The 19,233-nt window shown below is 33.8% G+C and overlaps 1 protein-coding gene and 3 long non-coding RNA genes across 4 annotated transcripts; 2 read left to right on the top strand and 2 right to left on the bottom strand.

The window, feature by feature from the left end:
- Positions 1–1,905: 1,905 nt before the first annotated feature.
- On the top strand, positions 1,906–4,104 carry LOC118438497. Its single transcript, XR_004836858.1, has 2 exons — positions 1,906–2,115; positions 3,826–4,104. It is a non-coding gene; the product is annotated as an uncharacterized LOC118438497 (long non-coding RNA).
- A 1,460-nt stretch (positions 4,105–5,564) lies between these two features.
- Positions 5,565–7,759, bottom strand: LOC110858762 (probable ATP-dependent RNA helicase ddx17). The gene is made up of 6 exons (XM_022107627.2): positions 7,619–7,759; positions 6,966–7,145; positions 6,330–6,502; positions 6,060–6,143; positions 5,854–5,984; positions 5,565–5,785 (listed from the first exon to the last, which is right to left on the bottom strand). Exons 1-6 carry the CDS (start codon positions 7,664–7,666, stop codon positions 5,688–5,690), a joined length of 714 nt encoding a protein of 237 aa, XP_021963319.1. The 5' UTR covers positions 7,667–7,759; the 3' UTR covers positions 5,565–5,687.
- A 3,314-nt stretch (positions 7,760–11,073) lies between these two features.
- Positions 11,074–11,430, bottom strand: LOC118438486. Its single transcript, XR_004836832.1, has 2 exons — positions 11,289–11,430; positions 11,074–11,214 (listed from the first exon to the last, which is right to left on the bottom strand). It is a non-coding gene; the product is annotated as an uncharacterized LOC118438486 (long non-coding RNA).
- LOC118438485 lies at positions 11,209–13,147 on the top strand. Its single transcript, XR_004836831.1, has 2 exons — positions 11,209–11,948; positions 12,027–13,147. It is a non-coding gene; the product is annotated as an uncharacterized LOC118438485 (long non-coding RNA).
- The last annotated feature ends 6,086 nt before the right edge of the window (positions 13,148–19,233 follow it).

Below are 19,233 nucleotides of genomic sequence, written 5' to 3'. Positions count from 1 at the left end.
TATTTGCAACATTTCACCCCAAATTGCATTAGTTTAATTTTTGTACATTAACTCGCAATATAGGTCTCCGATTTTGAGAAAACTAGTGCCACTAGATCACAATTGAATATGAAATTTGCAAATGACACAACCTGCAATGCTCAGGAGAAAACACGCAATAAAGTTGGAAAGTGAAAAACGTGTCAACTTTAAGGCCCGTTTTACTCTTTTGGATGCAAGTATCTCTGCCAAACGTGACCATTTTGAGATTATATGTTTCTATTATGTATTTGCTATCGATTGACATTTGCCTGGTAAAAATAGGACAGCAAACGTTGAGACCTACATCGTTAGATCACGTGCGTTTTTTATATTGCCCAAGATTTACGGATTTTACAAGCGTCTCAATAATTGGGCACAAATTCCATATTATTTCGCAAATTATTTCTAGTGCAGTACTTTGTTTTCTTGCAATTACTTTTAATTTCTTGTAATTATTTTTTTTGCAAAACATTTGCGACTCTTTTAAACTTCATTTTAGGAATTTGTCTGACTAGAATTCCGAAATGACAATTTTTCAAAAATTTTGTCATTTTAAAATGACAACGAGATATAGAATAGGTAAGTAATTATTTTACTAAGGTGGAATTTTATAAATTATTGTATCATTTAGATTTTGAAAATTTTACTTCAATTTCATAAAATTAAAAATTTGTAGTAAAAAAATTCTTACATTTCGTTGATACACGTGGAACTTAAATCCTGCCAGTTTCATAGTCACATCCTGTCCAAATTTTGTAGAAAAAGCATACATACAATACCTTTAAAATATATTTCATCTCTGTCATGCTTTTACTAGATACATATTTACAGTAAATTTGCAACATTGCGAAATCTGTGGGTGTTTTTATCCCATATCCCTCATTTTCCCCGTGGAGAGAGAGAGGAGAGGATACCACTATTTTAAACTCAATGTCACCCTGAGTCGGCTTTCTCCCACACGTGGAAGGATTTCTCTTCATCCGAATAAAGCTGAAAGTACCTCCCGCAGGCCAAACTAATTTAAATAATGGGTCCAATCCGGTAAAAAATGTGTCGTAAGGGGAGATAAATACGGTTTTATGAATGTATGTACGACGGGGTTTATCTTTTTCTACGAAAATTTGCATAAAAGGAATTTGCCAAAATTTGTGAAGGGAGAAAGTCGAAGGAACCAATTAAAATAATGAAGGTTATTCAGGCGTAATCTTTTCTGAGCGAGATTACATGATTCACTGATATCTTTGTAACGTGGCAAAAAAGCACCTGGGTAAATTTGGACAAGTTTTTTCGAAAATTGTGAAAGTTACGAAATAAATTGTAAAGTTACACACTTTTTTTTAATTTTGTAAAAGTTAGAAAAATTTTCAGTTTACTCGGTTATAAAGACAAGTGTGAACTAGTCATATTTCTATAATAAATTTAAAATCCATTCATCACGTAATCAAGAATCTTGAACATCTTTGACTAGTGTAAAATTAATAATTTTATGAAATTGACTTTACTACCGTACAAAGGTTGATATCTAGTTTCATAAAATTTTGCAAAATTTAGACAGTTTACAGGTAGGCCCAGACGAACCTTATAATATTTAATAAATTATTTGTAAAATAATAGCTCTTCGACAGGGTTTGATTGAACTGTGATGTGTGATTTTTTGGGTGCTATTACTGGGGAAAGTGAGGCATCATGTTTAAAATATATACATTATAGCACAAACCCAACTTGATATTTGGATTTAGCTCGAAAATCTGAGCATTGACTTGAGCCGAGAAGGACAAAGTGTTGTAGTTCGCATTTGATTTTTATCTTAAACATTTTCGCAAAATTATTGCACTTGCTGTGTTGCGGAACGCCCCAAATAATGACATTCATGTGAATTGTGTATGTGAAAGAAAAGAACTGAGTATGTAAATTTGTGTTGAGTGAGCGCCAGCAATCCTGCAGTTTCACCCGACTTAATTATATTAATATTTGTTTAATTGTGATAATGATAATTCTTGTCTATCTGATTGGTTATTACTAAATGTTCTGGAACATTCTAAAATTTGTCTTATTCTGATTGGCTCAACCAAGGTTAAAATCAAGGTAAACCAGGTAGGCAATGAACTTAAATTGTGGGCCGAGTGGCCAAGAGTTCGTGAAGAGTAATTCTTTACTTTAAGATTCGATCTGTCCTTTCGTGTGGCAACACACACTTTTTGTCTTCTCCTAAATTTTGATACTTGTCAATTTGATATTCGGTGACTATTCTAAATAAAGGTCTTTTCATTTGTTAAACCTGCAGCGTCGACACATTCATTGTTGGGAGCATTTAGCAAACATAGGTCATTATTAGGGAAGAGAACGAGTGCATATAAGTGTAGTCGATTGTACGGCTACATGCTGAATAATGTGCTGTACTTAAGCGACAATTCCTGTATTTTGTAAAGTAATTCTTAGCTTTAAAATTATGAAAGATGTATGGAGAGTATTTTTTTATTACATTTTTTTATAAATTTTCCATACTTTTCATGCTTTAGCAAAATCCGATTAGAAATTTGACCCGGTTGGAAAAAAAGTTGCATTTTACATTCGTTTTAGATGAAAGCAAGTTAAAAAAAGCAGGTCGAATCGTGTATGAAAATACTCAGAATTTTATACTGAATCTGAATATTAAGTCAATTTTAATGCAGAACTATATTAAATTCCATTAATCACGAAAATTCTATTAATAGAAATCACATATTTCACAGAAATAACATTATTATATTACAAATTTTTTATTCTCAGACCTGAAAACCTAACCAAATTTGTAAAATTTAATAATTTTCCTTAGTTTACTTCATTCCTGTACAATTTTTAAAAGCAGCTTCGCAAAATTTCTGGTAAAATGTTACAGAATTTACACATGCACTTTATGGGTTGCAAACATACATGTTAACTGCTCGTGTTACATAAGTAGATTAAACAGTTTAATCTTTAGAGCGTTTATACATAGTTTAATTTAAGCTATGTATAAACGCTCTTAGAAATCCAGTATTAAAATAAACCGTAGTAACGTTAGAAGTAGCTCACCCTGTAATAATGATTTGGTTATAACTTGCCCCAACGGTGCAGAAAAATGCAACAAAATAGATACACAATTTTTATGCAATTATGCACCAATGGTGCAGAAAAATCCAACAAAATAGATCAATAATGTTTATGCAATATTGCACCAATGGTGCAGAAAAACTAAACAAAATAGATCAATAATTATTATGCATCGAGGAAAGGCAAAAAATTGTGCATCACTGGTGCAGAATTACCTACTAACGATCAACCATAATTCTGAAAAATTTATGTCAAAATTGTCTAATAAAATCCGCCGAGTAGTATGCATTATTGGTGCGTTATGCATCAAAGCCCCCAATTCGTTCGCATCATTTGGTGTTTCCGATTGTCAGATACCAACGGTGCTATTAATTTATGAAAAAATGGACTCGGGACATTTTAATTAGCATCAATTGATGCAAAAAGGTCGTTAACAGACAGACGGACAGACAGACAGACGGACAGACAGACAGACGGACAGACAGACAGACGGACAGACAGACAGACGGACAGACAGACAGACGGACAGACAGACGGACGGACAAGAGGAATTCAATAGCTCTCATGCTACGCAGGGTGAGCTAATAATACCAAGGACTTTACCAAAGTGGTTTTGATAAGTGCAAGTTCGGTATTAAAGTTTTACTATACCGGTACGAAATTTATACGGACCGGTATAATTTTAATATCAATCGATAGCAACTTTAATACTGATAAATCATTATCTGCCAGGTTTCTAACTTGTGGTACTTCAAGGGGTCCAGATTTTTCAGTCCTTCTTGTCAAAATTTCAACCTCACAGGTCTTCTTAAGGATGACGAGGAGCTCACGTGGATTCGAGTGATTCGTGTCGCAATGGGGAAAATTGTTGCAAAAAGGTGAAAGAATAGAAATATATTGTTACGAAAGAACCATTAACTAACATCTCTGTGAAGTGTGTTGCCATTTAAAAAACATTTGAACTTTTCACACTAGAGAAATTTTAAGAGAAAGAATTTAATAAAATAAAATTGGAATGAAAGAAAAAAAACATTTGAAGAATTTCTTTGAAGAAGAAACAGTAGTGAAAGTTGCGTGTATGTAGAAAGTTAAGCCATGCATGTAAATTGTACATGCGCCGCTGAAACGTGTCGCACAAAAGTATTGGGTGACAACCTTTCTTAAATTTCATAAACTGATTGCTTCAAATTTTTCGAAATTTGAAAAAAATGCTCAAAAACTGTGGGTTTTTATTGTGTAAATTTTCTCAATAAATCGGCATGTTTTTGTACGATTATTTCGCAGTTCTGCACTGACGAAAAGCTTTGTAAATTTAGCCAAGAATCATAACTTGCAAATTTTTGCGAAATTTGTTAACAATTTTATTGGTGAGAAACGATGAGACTCATGTTTACAAATCTGTGCGTATTTAATTCGCAAAATTATTTCGCAGTTCCGCGTCCCATGCATGCACATTCTGCAAGACGAATTGACCTTTGTAAATCGTGCAAAGAAAAATAAACTTGCAAAGTTTTGCAAAATTTACGAAATTTGCGAACTGAGGAAACGATGAGACTGTTGTTTGAAAATCTATGTATGCGTTTTACATATGTACCTAGATATTTCGCAAGATAATTTCGCAGTTCCGCGTCGCATGCAGAGCACAGTTTCATTTCACTTTCTCCTCGTATAACTTTCACTCGCCTTCAAAAGGATGGGAATTTCGAAGGTTTTATTTCATTTGTGTGTCGTGTGTTGTGTGTTCTTGTTCTCTTTCTGCTTTCTCTTCCGGTTGGTTGTGGTTTGATTTTGTTTGAAGGAGGAGAAAATAAAGGGGAACGAAAATATGTGGATTTAGTGAAGCGTAGGATTCTTAATTAATTACACATCCTTCTCTTCATCTCTTCCTCCTTCTCGGGTTAATTAATTATTTTCTAATTGATGATCAAGGAGAAAGGAGGTGAAAGTTGGGAGGGTAAAATTTACTTGTTGAGCGAAGTGAAGTGAATGAGAAAGGATGTGGAATTTTGTGTACTTTTTCTGTGTATCTGGATTACTTTTTGGGGGTGTATTATGCACCGTGTATAATTTCTGAAAATATGTATAAATTTCCAAATTTCCAAAGAAATTTCCAATTAATAATTTCCAAAGAGGGAATTTTATTGTTGATTATTTTTGCATGAATTATTTTAAGTAAATTTTGTAAATGAATGCAAATTTTGAAAGTTTGAAATTTATCAGATTTTTTCAGAATTTTAAAATTGAAATTTGAAAGATTTTAGAAAGAATACATACTTCAGTATTAATTATTTTTACGATCATTTTTTGCACTAAAATTTGTTACTTGCATTACTTTTGAAAAGTTAAAACTTTTCAGAATTTTTTAAATTTAAAATTTGATTTTACTGACAGAATATTTATGTAATATTTTTTTCCTAATTTTGTGAAATGAAATAGGTGCAAATATTGTGCAATATGTTTCGGTTTTGAAATTATTATATTAATTGCCAATTGTTTTATTCAAATTAGTAAAGATTGCAAAATAAATGTTGCAAAATAGTAGATATGTAGATTGCAAAATATTTTGCAAATTTTGGACCAGAAAAAATTCGAGTCTATCCGTACATGGTGCTTCCACTTGAGGTAGAGCTGGTGGCAGTATTGTACGTAATGTAGCTGCTGGAACCGGTCTGTGTCACGCAGGTTGTGGCACCTAAGAAATTTTTGATTAAAAAATATATTTTCAAAATTTTGGGAACACAAAAATTTCTGAAAATTTACCAGTATTTTGGTTTTGGACGTAAGAAATTGGGTAGTTGGAGGTCGTGTATCCAACACAGGTGACAGCGGATCTAGTTCCATCGCTATTGTTGACGTATGAGGTTCCTCCTGTGCTGCCATAGTTGTAGTAACTGCAATGATTAAAATAGGAATTATTTTTAATTGGAATTAAATATAAGTAAATAATTCTAATTAATTAATCTTACGTCGTTCCACTATTGTAAGTTCCCGGGGCGTAATAGGTCGGTTGAGTGGGAGAGTAGCATGACACCGGGGTGGAGGCGGGATACCTTAAAAAATTGGGAAATATCAAGTCAAAATTCCCGCATGTAAAAATAGATTTATTTTTTCATTTGTAATTTTTGAAAGGCATTTCAAAATTTCTGTGGTTAAAGGATTCTCAATTTTGGGTGTCAAAATCATAGAATGATTTTTCGTGTAAAAAATTAATTTCAAAAAATGATTTCGCTAAATACCTGATAGCAGTGCTCGTAGCGCCGTTATAGTTTCCATAAGTGCAAGAAGTGGTTCTGGGGTAGAAACACGTGCTGCCAGCCTTGTACTGGACTTGATAGTTGGCAGGGTAGTTGACATAAGTTCCAGCGTTGTACGTGGTCCAGGTTGATCCACCATTGCTGCTGCACGTGGTCTAAAAGTGCGTCATTTCATTCCAAATTAAATAGGACCGAATTGCAAAGGAGGCATCCCAGCTTGTGCTCTCAGATTTTGACCAAATTTGTGCCAATCGATCACAAATTTAATTAGTATGAAATTTGCAAAAGACACGACCGACCAATAATCGTTTGGCGGAGATATTTGTATCCAAGGAGGAAAAAACGCGACTTAAAGTTGGCAAATTTTACACTTTCCAAATTTGCCGCGCGTTTTATCCTCTTCGAATGCAAATACCCCTGCCAAAACCTGCACATTAGAGATTATGTACTTTGCAAATTTCATATTAACAAAATTTGTAATCAATTGAAAGTAATTTGGTAAAAATCGTAGAGCATACGCTGGGAGACTTCGATTTTTTTTCACAATTACAAACTGAATTTTGTCAATTTAACTGAAATGTTGGTTATAAATTTGAATTTCGTGGAAATAATTTTTACCGTGGTTGGGTAGTAGACCGTGCAAGCGGACGGGTAGGTGATGGTGGCGCCTTGTGGGTAGTAGATCGTGCTGCCACCATTATACGTGTTGGTAGTTCCGCTGGAATAAACTCCCGCCGACGTGGCTGGATGAGTCATGCTGTACGTTCCATAAGTCTTCGTTTCCGGAACGACTTGACACTAAAGAAATAATTTTTAATAGATTGATAACTTTTGGTAAAATTGGTAAAAATGGTACATTGGTAAAAAATCTGACCAAAAGCTTAATAATTTTCTGGTAAAATTTCTGAGTTAATAAAATTTTTCTGGCAACAAAATCGACCAAGTGAAGAAAAAAATGTTACCGTAAGAAATTGCCAATTGGTAATTTTTGTACAAGCTTGTAACAAATCATTGTTAAAAATGTGACCAAAAGCTTAATAATTCTCTGGTAAAATTTGCGAGTGAATAAAATTTTTCTGGAAACGAAATCGACCAAGTGAGGAAAAAAATGTTACTGTAGGAAATTACCAATTGGTAATTTTTGTACAAGCTTGTAACAAATCATTGGTAAAAAATGTGACCAAAAGCTTAATAATTCTACTCTCGGAAAAATTAAGTAATTTTTTTCCAAAAATAAAATTACTTGAATAAAGAATTTTTAAATTACGAACCATGGCGCCCTGGAGGAACACCGCTGCGAAGATAAGAGCCACCTTCATGGTTGGATTCGACTTGAAAATCTACTCGACTGAAATTTTAGTTCAACGAGAAAATCAAGATTGGATAAAGTTTAGGCTAATTTCCCAGTTTTTATACCCGATCAAATTAATATTTGCGTTGACGTGGCCATTTGTATTCAAATACGATCCAATGTCATTGTCAAGATTACACTCTAAAAAAATACGCGTTGTAACACTGTTAAAAAATTAGCAAAAATTAAAAATACAAAATCAGATTATTCATATTCATAATAAATAAATATTTAATTTTGACGAATTATATGTGCCGATTTGTAACCAGTTTTTGCGGAATTTTATTCAATTTTATCATATTTTTTAAACTAAATTGTTAAAGGTAACAAAACTTTTGTTCGACGCCGTTTACACAATTTCGTAATATTTTACGTCACTAATTAGATAAAAATTAGATAGCACGTCGGGGGAAAGATTATAGCTTGAAATTCAACAATTGAATTTTAAGGTTCCCATGGATGACGCGTTGGCGCGTAATCTCACTCTGCCTCTACCCAATGTGTTCAAATGCAATTTCTAAAATCGGATCAACTCCATGAGTTTTGAGATAAATGCAACTTTTGATATTGTAAAGCTAATTTTTGTTACCACAAAACCTTGGTGTTTTGAAAAATTAGCTATTTTGCTATTTTGCTATTTTTAGCATTTGCTATTTTTGCAGACTAATTTTTTTCAAAAATGAATTTTCTAATTTTTCAAAACACCAAGGTTTTGTAGTACCAAAAATTAGCTTTACATTAAAATATCAAAAGTTGCATTTATCTCAAAACTCATGGATTTGATCCGATTTTAGAAATTGCATTTGAATACATTGGGTAGGGGCAGAGTGAGATTACGCGCCAACGCGTCATCCATGGGAACCTTAATAACAAATTTAGGTTTTGACGACAAATTTGAATTTTGGTAACAAATTTAGGTTCACAAAAAATTTGAATTCCGGTAAGAAATACCTTTGTATTACCAAATTATCAATTTACTGCCACTCGAATACACAATTAAGGGGTGATCTGATACAGTCTCACCGCTACCTGACGGGGAGTGTGTAACTATGTCCTCCCATAAGCTCCCATGTGATAGTTTTAAAAACTTTCAGCGTCGTCAAAAGACAATAAAAGTTCGATTTTTTTGCACCAATCGACGCGTATATTTAGTCCCCACAAAGTTACTGAAGTTTTAAAGGATACGTGGAGTATACATGGAAAAATGCGACTTTTTCTGATTTTTTTTTCGTGAAAAGAATTATGGTGTGACCATGAAAGCGACTTTAAGGTCAAACTTTAGTAACTTTGGGAGTTGAATATTTTGACACATTTTGCAACAAAAAAATCCGATATTAATGCAAAAATAAAGGTGCTCAAATGTTTTGAAAACTTGGTTTTTAGAAATTGCGAAATAAACATGCCCGTCAATTCCAGTTTCCCCAATTTTTGTTATGTTATAGGTCTTTAGTAGTAGAACAATAGTCAAATTGGACTTATAGTCGAAATCGACCTGCGTGACCTTGTTTCGGCGTCGAAAGGTTGGTAGGTCAAAGGTCACCGATCCCCACAAATGAGGTATCATTGGAAAGGTCTCGGTGAGAGGATTCCGAATATATATACTTTGTTGGGTGTATGACCACTCCCTCATGTTCCAGAAGCAGAAGAATGAAAATCTGCAATTCTCCACAATTTAACACAGCAAGTAGATTGAGAGCTAACATGCAGTAGATGGGCACAAACTCAGAAATATTCTTCGGTCTCTGGAAATTCAGGGAGTGGTCATACACCCAATAAAGTATATATATTCGGAATCCTCTCGTCGAGACCTTTCCAACGATACCTCACTTGATAATAAATTCCAATTACAGTTTCGAAAAATTAAGTTTAAAATAAAATGAAAATTGTTTCAGTTGAACGCCAAATGACTAGTGAAAATGTTTAATATTATTAGAATCTAAACCTCGCTCTTACCCCTCCTTAAGTAATTACAGATTGCACGCTTTGGTAAGGAAGTTTAGTAGCAAATATAGATTTGGGAGATACGTATTACCAAATTACCAGTTTACAAGCTCACGTTTTACCACATTAGCAATCTTTCCAAGTTGAGGAATTATTTGCAACCGATTTTCATAATATACATAATTGCTCACATTTTTCAGTAACAATTTTAATTTTTGAACATAACGGGTCACAATATGTTACCAAATTTTTTTAGGGTGTAAATACTAACCGATTTTTTTCTGGGGTTACAAAGCACAACCTTTGCAAAGGTTGCAGGTGCATGCAACAATCTGATGCAAATTATGCAAATATTTAGTGCACTTTTGCCCAATTTTTCCACGATCGCTATAATTAAGTAATAAATATTATGGCAACGTATCTATCTTATCGTTTAGCATAGTTTACTTTTTCTGCGAAATAAAACTGTGTCCTTGAGTACAATTTGATAAAGGAGAACAGATTCGAAATCTGGTCAAATATTGATTGTGCAATCATTATTCAATCCATTATTTTCTACAGGTGTGCAAAATTATTGAATTTATTTGTTTGTAAATTTTATTCAATTCTAAAACCAGAGGTTGTAACGATGTATAATCTGTTTTGCATTTTTTTACTGTTGAGTTTAATCTTCAAGAATTTTCGTTTTTCATATTTAGAAGCTTATTTTCAATTTTTAATCTGTTTAAGAGCGATTTCTTAATTTTGAACTTTAGCGATTTTTACAGCTTTTAAATATTGAACTAACTAAATAGTAAATTTAAAATTAATTGTTTATTTTATGAATCTTTGCATATTTGTACAACCTTTGTTTTAATTTTTTGATTTGTTTGAGTCTTTTTTTTAATTTTTCGAAAAAAAGGAAGAAGAAAATTCATTTTTCTCTTTATGTGTTTTAGCATATTTTAAAATTGATTCGTTGGTTTTGAAGTTTAGTGATTTTTTGAATCTTTTTATATTGCATTAAGAAAAATGTGCTTTTCATTTTATGCGTTTTACATATTTTTAGATTGTTTAAATTTATTTAAGAGTTTTTTTTATTATTTTGAACTTTAGCAAATTATGTTGTTGATAATTCCTATTTACCTTAGTAATTACGAAAGGTTTTCGGAATAATTATTTGTAATTATGGCGTTTAACTTAAAATTTGATTTTAGTTGAACGATTCGATTAAAAAAGTTTTACAAAATACGACAGTGTTAAAATAGTAATTAAAATCTTTTTATACTTATTGTTACATATTTGAAAAATACAAATCTTCATAATATTTTCAAAAAATATATTTTTTATCAATATTTTAACGATGAGACGAATTTTTTTAAAGAAATCGTATCACAAAAAAATACAGAGAATTTATATTTACATTTACAAATTTTGTCAAAATTATTGATTTCATGTTTTTTAATATGTCGCCATTTTATTCATAATTATTAAATACATATTTCAGCGATTTTTCGTTTTTATATATCACAATTATGAAGAAGTACGTACAAATCTGGAACCTGGTTGGAGAGTTGCGGTATTATAAACGGCGTCCTGTAGTTGCAAAATATCGAATAATATATATTTTTGAAAATATTATGTAAAAGATTTGTATTTTACAAATTTACCAAGAAGTACGTGAGTTGCGGTAGGAATTAAGATTTTTCTATACTTTGTAAATTCATAAAAGTCGGTATATAAATTTGAAAAGAAAATCAGATTTCATAATTTGAAAAACGTGTAGACAGACAGATGGGAGAGGCGTATTGATTTTGTAACAGTTTCTGGAAATTTTTCTTAAAAGCTAGCAAAATCATTTTGCAAACTTCATCCTGTTTATGTATGAGATACAAATATTCGTTTGATATTATATTTATTAAAGTTGACGACTTTTCTGATCTAGAAACTTATTTATTTGAGTCGTATAAATTTATAATTTTCTGAAATTGGCATCACCGTCACATAAATATTGTTCGTATCCACCAAGCGTTCATAAAGTGTTTGTAAAATCGGTTTTTTAATTTTTTTTATCGAAACGTATTCTCCCCAACCTTTTTAGTTTTCAAAATTCTGATAACAAATAAATAAGTTTCCAATTTCCAATTTTAATTTGTAAAAAAGTGTAACAAACTATGCAAATAAGAGCAATTTTTAATTTCACTTGCAAATTATGTAACGAGTTACAAAGATAAATCACATAACGGTAAAAATAACTAGCAGATTTTTTTTAACACTTGCAACTTTTTTTTTCAAATTATCACAATTCTTAGAGGAGGATGGACGATCTAGTTAGTCAAAAATTATTTCAATTTTCTGCCAATTTTTTATACGGTGTTAATAATAATAATTGATTTATTGCTTTATAGCCAACAGCCTTTGCACATCATATACGGTGTTAAAATTGTGGAAAAGCCACTCGTACATTTTTTGTCCAATAGTTTGATGCCATCGGTGCTGGTTATATACAAATATGCAGGTAAGTTTGAAAAATCCTTAAATTTTGAAAAAATAATTTTAGAAACTTTTACAAAATAAAAAAGACGCCTTTGATCTGGCCAAGTTTACAAAAATTTGTAAGGTCATTGTTCCTTAAAATATTTGACAAAGTTTGTGAATTTACGGATTTTACGAAGTTGCCAAGGCCTGAATGAACTGCCGCAGCAGAGTTTTCTTTTTATAAATGGTCCATTGCCAATTTTAGATAACTATATTTCTTAATACTATGTGGATAATTTTGTCAAAATTTCTACCACAAGTAAAAAGATACCACTATTTTTTAAGGTACAATTCAAAAAATTGCAAAAAAATTGCTTGCGGTTTTGTCTGTTTCGGAGATATTTTCTATTTAAATATTCGTATTTACTTACTTGTTTTTGTGTATTGTTTCCGCGTAGAGTTTTTTCTAAGGTGTGCTTGCTGTGTGTGTGTGTGTTCATCTGTAGTAGGTATACTCTGCTGCGAAGAAGCCATAATGGCAGATATACCAATGGTATTAAACAGGACTGTTTTGCAAGGAATAAATATTAATTCATAAGCATTATTGTGGAAGAGGGAAATCAGTTGGTTTTTCGAGTTTGGTTTGGTTTGATATTCTGTAAATAAACAACAACACATAAATATTAGTAAGTCACGAGTTCGAATCCCAGCAGCATTTCCAAAAACCCACAATCACCTACACAGACCACTCGAACAACAAGCCATGGTTGAAATTGGATGGAGTTCACCTTTTATTTATGCGTGTGTCTCAATTTGTGCCAAGCAAGTAAATAAGTAGAAAGTATTTACAAAAATAGATTAGGGGTATGATTTAAAATTATATTTATATGTAAATGCATTTATATTTATTTAATTATTGGTGAAAATATCACGTTTTCATATTCTTCAAGAGAGCGAAAAAATATTTAAGTTATGTTTTACGGTTGTAATTTTTAATTGGAGTTAAATCAAATTCGGACAGAATAATAAACACAAAGTTGAATATCTTAAATATTTAATTAATCGTTATTTAATTAGTTAACTTCTTATTACCTGCAGTTTTACAAGCGTAACAAAACTAACTTTACATATGTGGCGAAACCTCCTCTATTTTCTTACTTTGAACAACATACATAGCTTAAAAATATAATTATATAATTAAATTTCACTCTGAATTAAATTTTCATGAGTTCCACGTCGTTTTTAAGTTTTGCTAAAAATCAGCTTCGCTTAAGTAATATCTTAGATAGGCATTTAGGAAGTGCGAAATTCAAAGCGTGCATCAATTTTTGGGAGGATAATGTGCTGGCGTGGTCACCATTTTTGCAGAAAATCTAGTCACATAATTTTACGAATGTATGTTGCGAGCGGAATTTATTTGTCACCGTGTGGTGTCGAATTACCTACTAACAATGGAGGTCTCCCAACGTATGCTCACAGATTTGGACCAAACTAGCGTCAATCGATCACAAATTAATTAGTGTGAAATTTGCAAAAAGACAGGACCTTCAGTGGTCACGTTTGGCAGAGATATTTGCATCCAAAGTGGGAAAAATGCGAGGCAAATTTGGGAAATGACAAATTTGCCAGACTTTTCTCCTCTTTTTATGCAAATATCTCCGCTAAACTTGACCATTGGCAGATAGTTCCATTTGCAAATTTCATCCTAATTATATTTGTGATCGATTGACGCTAGTTTGGTCCAAATCTGTGGGCATACGTTGGGAGACCCTCAATTGTAAGTGCTTGGATTTCTCTTGACAAAGTGAGCTTACGTAGATCTGTCCTCAAACTTAAAAAAAATAAATTCCACTACAAACGTTTTACAATTTTATTTAGACTTCGCTAAATTTATTTGAAACTAGAAAGGATCACATACCAATGACTGTTTCATCCCTTTCGTAACTTTATAAACTTTTGTTGCACTGCGACAAAATATAAATTTGTTTTAAATTATCAGACACAGATCACTATATCAATCTGTGTTTTAATTACATAAGAAAGCCTAAATTCATTTAAAAATAGATTCGACTTCAAATAACATCAAAATTTTCAAATTTTCAAATTTCTTAAATTTTACCATGTTAGCAAATTTATAGCAAGTTTTGCGAGCTGGTTACATGTCAATTATTGCCCAGTAGGCAGTTTCCGAAGTAGGCAATATTTTTCTGGAAAATTGAAGGATTTTTTTCAACTTTTTTGTCAACGAAGTAAGAACAGTTCGCGTGGATTTTAGTAAACTTCGTAATTTACATTTATAAATATTTCCACTATTATTTGAAAAATATGTAAATCTTTTATACATATATTTTCAAAAACATATTTTTTGTCAATATTTCAACGAGACGAAATATTTTTACTAGATTACAAAAAATATCCAAAAATTCTAACTCAAAATTTCAAATTTTGAGAAAATTCTTATTTTTATATTCTTTTCGTAAATATTTTGTCGTTGTGGGCGGGGATGATGGCGCCGTGGGCTCGGTAGGGGGATATGGGCGAGTCTCATCGAGTAAGGGACGTCAGGGTCCTCGGGGGACGGATGCGACACGCTCCTGATCACGGACACCTTCATTTGCGACAGGGGGGTAGCCTAGATGAGAGCGACGACGGGCACGGGGAGGATGAATCTGATGCCTCTCGCTTAGCACTGTCACACCGACAAAATTATGTCTCTTTTTTTCCACTACGGAAACTTTTTATGCACGATAGTTCACTAAACTGCCAGATAGTTTTTCCGACTCACAAGGAATTATTATTATGGTTATGTGCTACAAAGAAGACCGACTGTTCAATACGCACCAAGATATAGCTTGACAATAGTTTTTCGGATTTATTTAACACCAAATTTCAAATGATAACTTGTGTAATAATGTATGAAATGTGAACTTGTACGAGGAATATAATTTTCAAAATGGCAGCCACGCAGACGGCGTGGTGCAAGAAAATAGGGAGAGAAGTGTTGTGGAGGTGTTCACGCTGGGAACACTCGGGCCGGTCTGTCCAGAAACGGAGAGAAGATCCTTCTTTTTACAGTCGAACTCGGCCACGGTGGCTTCCGTGTGCCGAGTAGTAGGCTCGTCGGGTGGGGGATATCCAATCCCTACAGGAGGGGGGGTTTCGGAAAAGCGGTCCCCGCGTTGGGCGCCCGTGGTGGGGTTGTTGAAGAAGGTGGGACGCGCGGCGGCACTCGGTGGGGGCACTGGGCGATCTTGTGTCCAAGTTGTCGACAGGAAAAACACATGAGGAACGTGGCATCCTTGTGACGAAAATGTCTCAACATCATTGGCCACCGAATCTGAAAAAAGTGAAACAACAGTTGGACGACCAACATTAGTATTATGTATGTACATATAAAATCGTTAGTTGTTAGTAAAAATTATTGGCTTTGCGTCTCCAATTTCTCGTCTCATTTTTGGCATTTCGACAAACTCTCTCTTTTAAGGAATAAATTTTGTGGATAAAAATGTGTAATCTTAAAAAATGAAGGAAAAATTTGGAGTATAAAATTGTGGTTAAAATTTTTACGTGAATTTAAAAATTATAAAAAATTGCAATAAAAAATAAAAAATAAAGCGAAAAAATGTGACGTGTATCAAATTTTACCCGCACACTAAAAAATACGTTACATGAACAAAATTAAGAAACATATAAAATAATAATAAAAATAAGTAAAATTTTAGGATTTTCTTTTTCTAAAGTCTCCTGGAGAGTATCGCGACAAGGGAATTTTAGTTCTCGTGCTACGACGTAACATTGAAGATTCTTGTTCGGACTCATTTTGTGACGATTCGGGGTTAGTTTGGGTCTGAATTTGGACTCTTGGGGCAAGACTAACGACCGAAACGCTTGGGGGCATACTGTGTGAATCAGAACAAGAAGAATTAATTGAATTACGCCCAGAACTACAAGTATTAAAAAATTGTGAACTATTATTGTGCGACTTCTCTGAATTTTGGGAATCATCATCATGATTATATTCATCATTTTGGGGTTCAGAAAATTGGGAATTGGGGTGTGAAGAAGGTCGGGAACTCTGTCTCGAAGGTGGCGGGACTCCAACGGAAGAATTTGACCTGGAAGGGGCTCGAAAAATAGGTATATTAGTTAGTTTATGTCTTTGAAGGGGGTTTACATCAAAATCAACAGAAAAATCAAAATCATCATCATCAGAATTTTGGGAATTTTCCTCATCGGAGTCGTCTGACACGTCTTCTGAGACATCGCCAGAGTGAATTTCTCGCTGATACGGTTTTAACTCTCTAACGCTAACAGCAAATTCCAAACGGTTTTCATTTCTTTTTACTCTCATGTCTAAAATTTTATATACATTTTCGGAAATTTCTGACATAATTACGAACGGACCTGACCATTTTGGTCGAAATTTTGCGACTTCACCTTCACGTGTGTCATGATTAACTCTAAGAACTAACTCTCCTGTTTTGTACTTGATCGGCTTGTGTTTTAAATCAAATTTCTCTTTTGATAAATTTTGGAAATCAATCGTTCTAGTACGAGCGGCAGCCCAATTTGCTCTCTGACGTGTTCTAAGCGCAATTGGCTCAAACTGCTCATCATCAACGACTAAAAACGGATTTTCAATTTCTGAGGGCAAAATCGGATCGTAACCGTAAACTAATTTAAAAGGGGAAATTTTGGTTACTTTATGAACGGCTATATTTGCGGCATAGGCGGCTGCTGGAACGAGTTGGTCCCAGTTTTTGTGCGACTTATCAACAAATTTAGCAATTATACCTTTAATTACGGCGTTCTTTCTTTCGCAAACTCCATTCGAATCTGGTTTGTACGGAGCGGTGAATTTTAATTTAATCCCTTTTTTAGCACAGAAATTTTTAAACTCATGACTCGTAAAGCTACTGCCTTGATCACAAACGATCTCGAGAGGACAAGAATGACGGTATAGAACGTGTTTTAAAAGAACAGAAATTGCAGATTTAGTGTCAACATTTTTTGTAGGCCAAGCTTCAACATATCGTGTCAAGTGATCGACTGCTACAAAAATATATTTATTTCTATATGGCCAAGTACACGGAAAAGGACCTTGAAAATCAATACCAATTCTTTCAAAAGGAATTTTTGGAGGAGGGTCTGGTTGTAGAGCTCCACGAGTTACAAAATTACGACGGTTATAAAATTGACATTTTTGGCAAGATTTAATGTAACGGTGGGAATGAATATACATGTTAGGCCGATAATATTTCGACTTTGAAGCGGCATACGTCTTGTAAAATCCTAAATGACCAAGCACACCATCATGAATTTCTTTTAAAATTTTTAGGCGAAGTTTTGCAGGGATGCAAATTAACCACAACGGCGTGTCTTCATCATGAGAAAGTTTACACAAAATTCCGTCACGAATTGAAAAGTCTGCAATTTTTGATTTTAATAATTCAGCAGGGTGTTTCGGATTTTCGTTCAGTGACTCGAGTACCTTTCTAATTTCTTTTAAAGAAGGGTCTAATTCTTGTAGTTTAATTAATTGTGTCACTGAGATACTGCTACTTTTCGTCTTTCTCGTCTCTTGGTTCTTGTGCGATTGTAACGCGAAAAAATGCTCATCAATTTCAAGTGGATCGCATTTAGAATGGGGGGATTTACAGGATTACGCGACAAAGGGTCAACGTCTGTGTGAACTTTTCCTGCTATGTGACAAATTTCGAAATCATACGGCTGTAACCGCATGATCCATCTCGCTAACCTGTCCTTTGGGTCTTTCATTCGTAATAAATGACAAAGAGAATGGTGGTCCGTCACGACTTTAAAGTGACGCCCATAAATATATGGCTTGAAATGCTCCATAGCGTAAATTACTCCTAATGCTTCTAATTCTGTTGCGCCATAATTTCTTTCGCATTTATTTAAACTACGAGAAGCGTATGCAATTACTTTCGGTCTGAATTTGAGTCAACGTGGCTCCTAAACCTAATTTACTTGCGTCTGAATGAATTTCTGTAGGAGAATGGTTATCAGGAAATCCTAAAATTGGGGGGGGAAACTAATTTTTCTTTTAACGTTTTGAACGCATTTTCGCAACTTTCGTCCCAAATAAACGGCTGATTTTTCTCTGTTAATCGTCTCAAAGGAGCAGCAATTTTTGAAAAATTCTCAATGAAACGACGGTAATATGAACAAAGGGAAACAAAAGACTGAACTGCTTTCACTTTCACCGCGTGTGTTTTCTTTTCGTACGGAGGAGGAAAATTTTGTACTGCGTCCGTTTTTTGTGGGTTAACTTCCATACTTTCTGCAGAAACAACGTAACCAAGATACAGTAATTTTGGTTGTGCAAAAGAACATTTAGTTGGTTTTAATTTTAAATTAGAGGCTCTGAGTGCATCAAAAATAAGGGACAAATGGTCAAGGTGCTCATTAAAATTTCGACTAAAACAGACAATGTCGTCTAAGTATACCAACGCTATAGTCCACTTAAGGTGACCTAAAACGTTATCTACCAGGCGACTGAAGGTCGCGGGAGCATTGCAGAGTCCAAAGGCCATGACCCGCCACTGGAAAAGGCCATCAGGGGTCACGAAGGCACTCTTTTCTTTGTCTGCTTCATTCAATTCAACTTGGTAATAAGCTTGATCACAATCCATACTACTAAAAATTTTTGCACTGCCTAATCTGTCTAATGCGTCGTCTATTCGGCTCATTGGGTAACTGTCCTTTTTTGAAACTTCGTTTAATTTTCTAAAATCGCAGCAAAATCTCCAAGAACCATCAGGCTTTGCGACTAACACCACAGGGGAAGCCCACGGTGAATTCGAATGCTCGATGATTCCTTTTTCTAACATTTCTGCACATTGTCTTGCAATTTCTTGACGTTCTTTTAAAGAAACTCTGTAATAATGTATGAAATGTGAACTTGTACGAGGAATATAATTTTCAAAATGGCAGCCACGCAGACGGCGTGGTGCAAGAAAATAGGGAGAGAAGTGTTGTGGAGGTGTTCACGCTGGGAACACTCGGGCCGGTCTGTCCAGAAACGGAGAGAAGATCCTTCTTTTTACAGTCGAACTCGGCCACGGTGGCTTCCGTGTGCCGAGTAGTAGGCTCGTCGGGTGGGGGATATCCAAT

The sequence above is a fragment of the Folsomia candida genome, unplaced genomic scaffold, assembly GCF_002217175.1.
Source record: "Folsomia candida strain VU population unplaced genomic scaffold, ASM221717v1 Fcan01_Sc022, whole genome shotgun sequence".
Classification (NCBI taxonomy): domain Eukaryota; kingdom Metazoa; phylum Arthropoda; class Collembola; order Entomobryomorpha; family Isotomidae; genus Folsomia; species Folsomia candida.
The sequence above is the reverse complement of the archived record's forward strand: the minus strand, read 5'-3'. Positions and strand labels throughout refer to the sequence as shown.

Bases quoted from the DNA above. Each gene is read 5' to 3' on its own strand.
- LOC110858762 (XM_022107627.2), bottom strand. From the start codon at position 7,666: ATGAAGGTGGCTCTTATCTTCGCAGCGGTGTTCCTCCAGGGCGCCATG. The intron at 7,146-7,618 runs GTTCGTAATTTA...TTATTTCTTTAG, and splicing joins TGTTCCTCCAGGGCGCCATG to TGTCAAGTCGTTCCGGAAAC. The intron at 5,985-6,059 runs GTAAGATTAATT...TAATCATTGCAG, and splicing joins ACTTACAATAGTGGAACGAC to TTACTACAACTATGGCAGCA.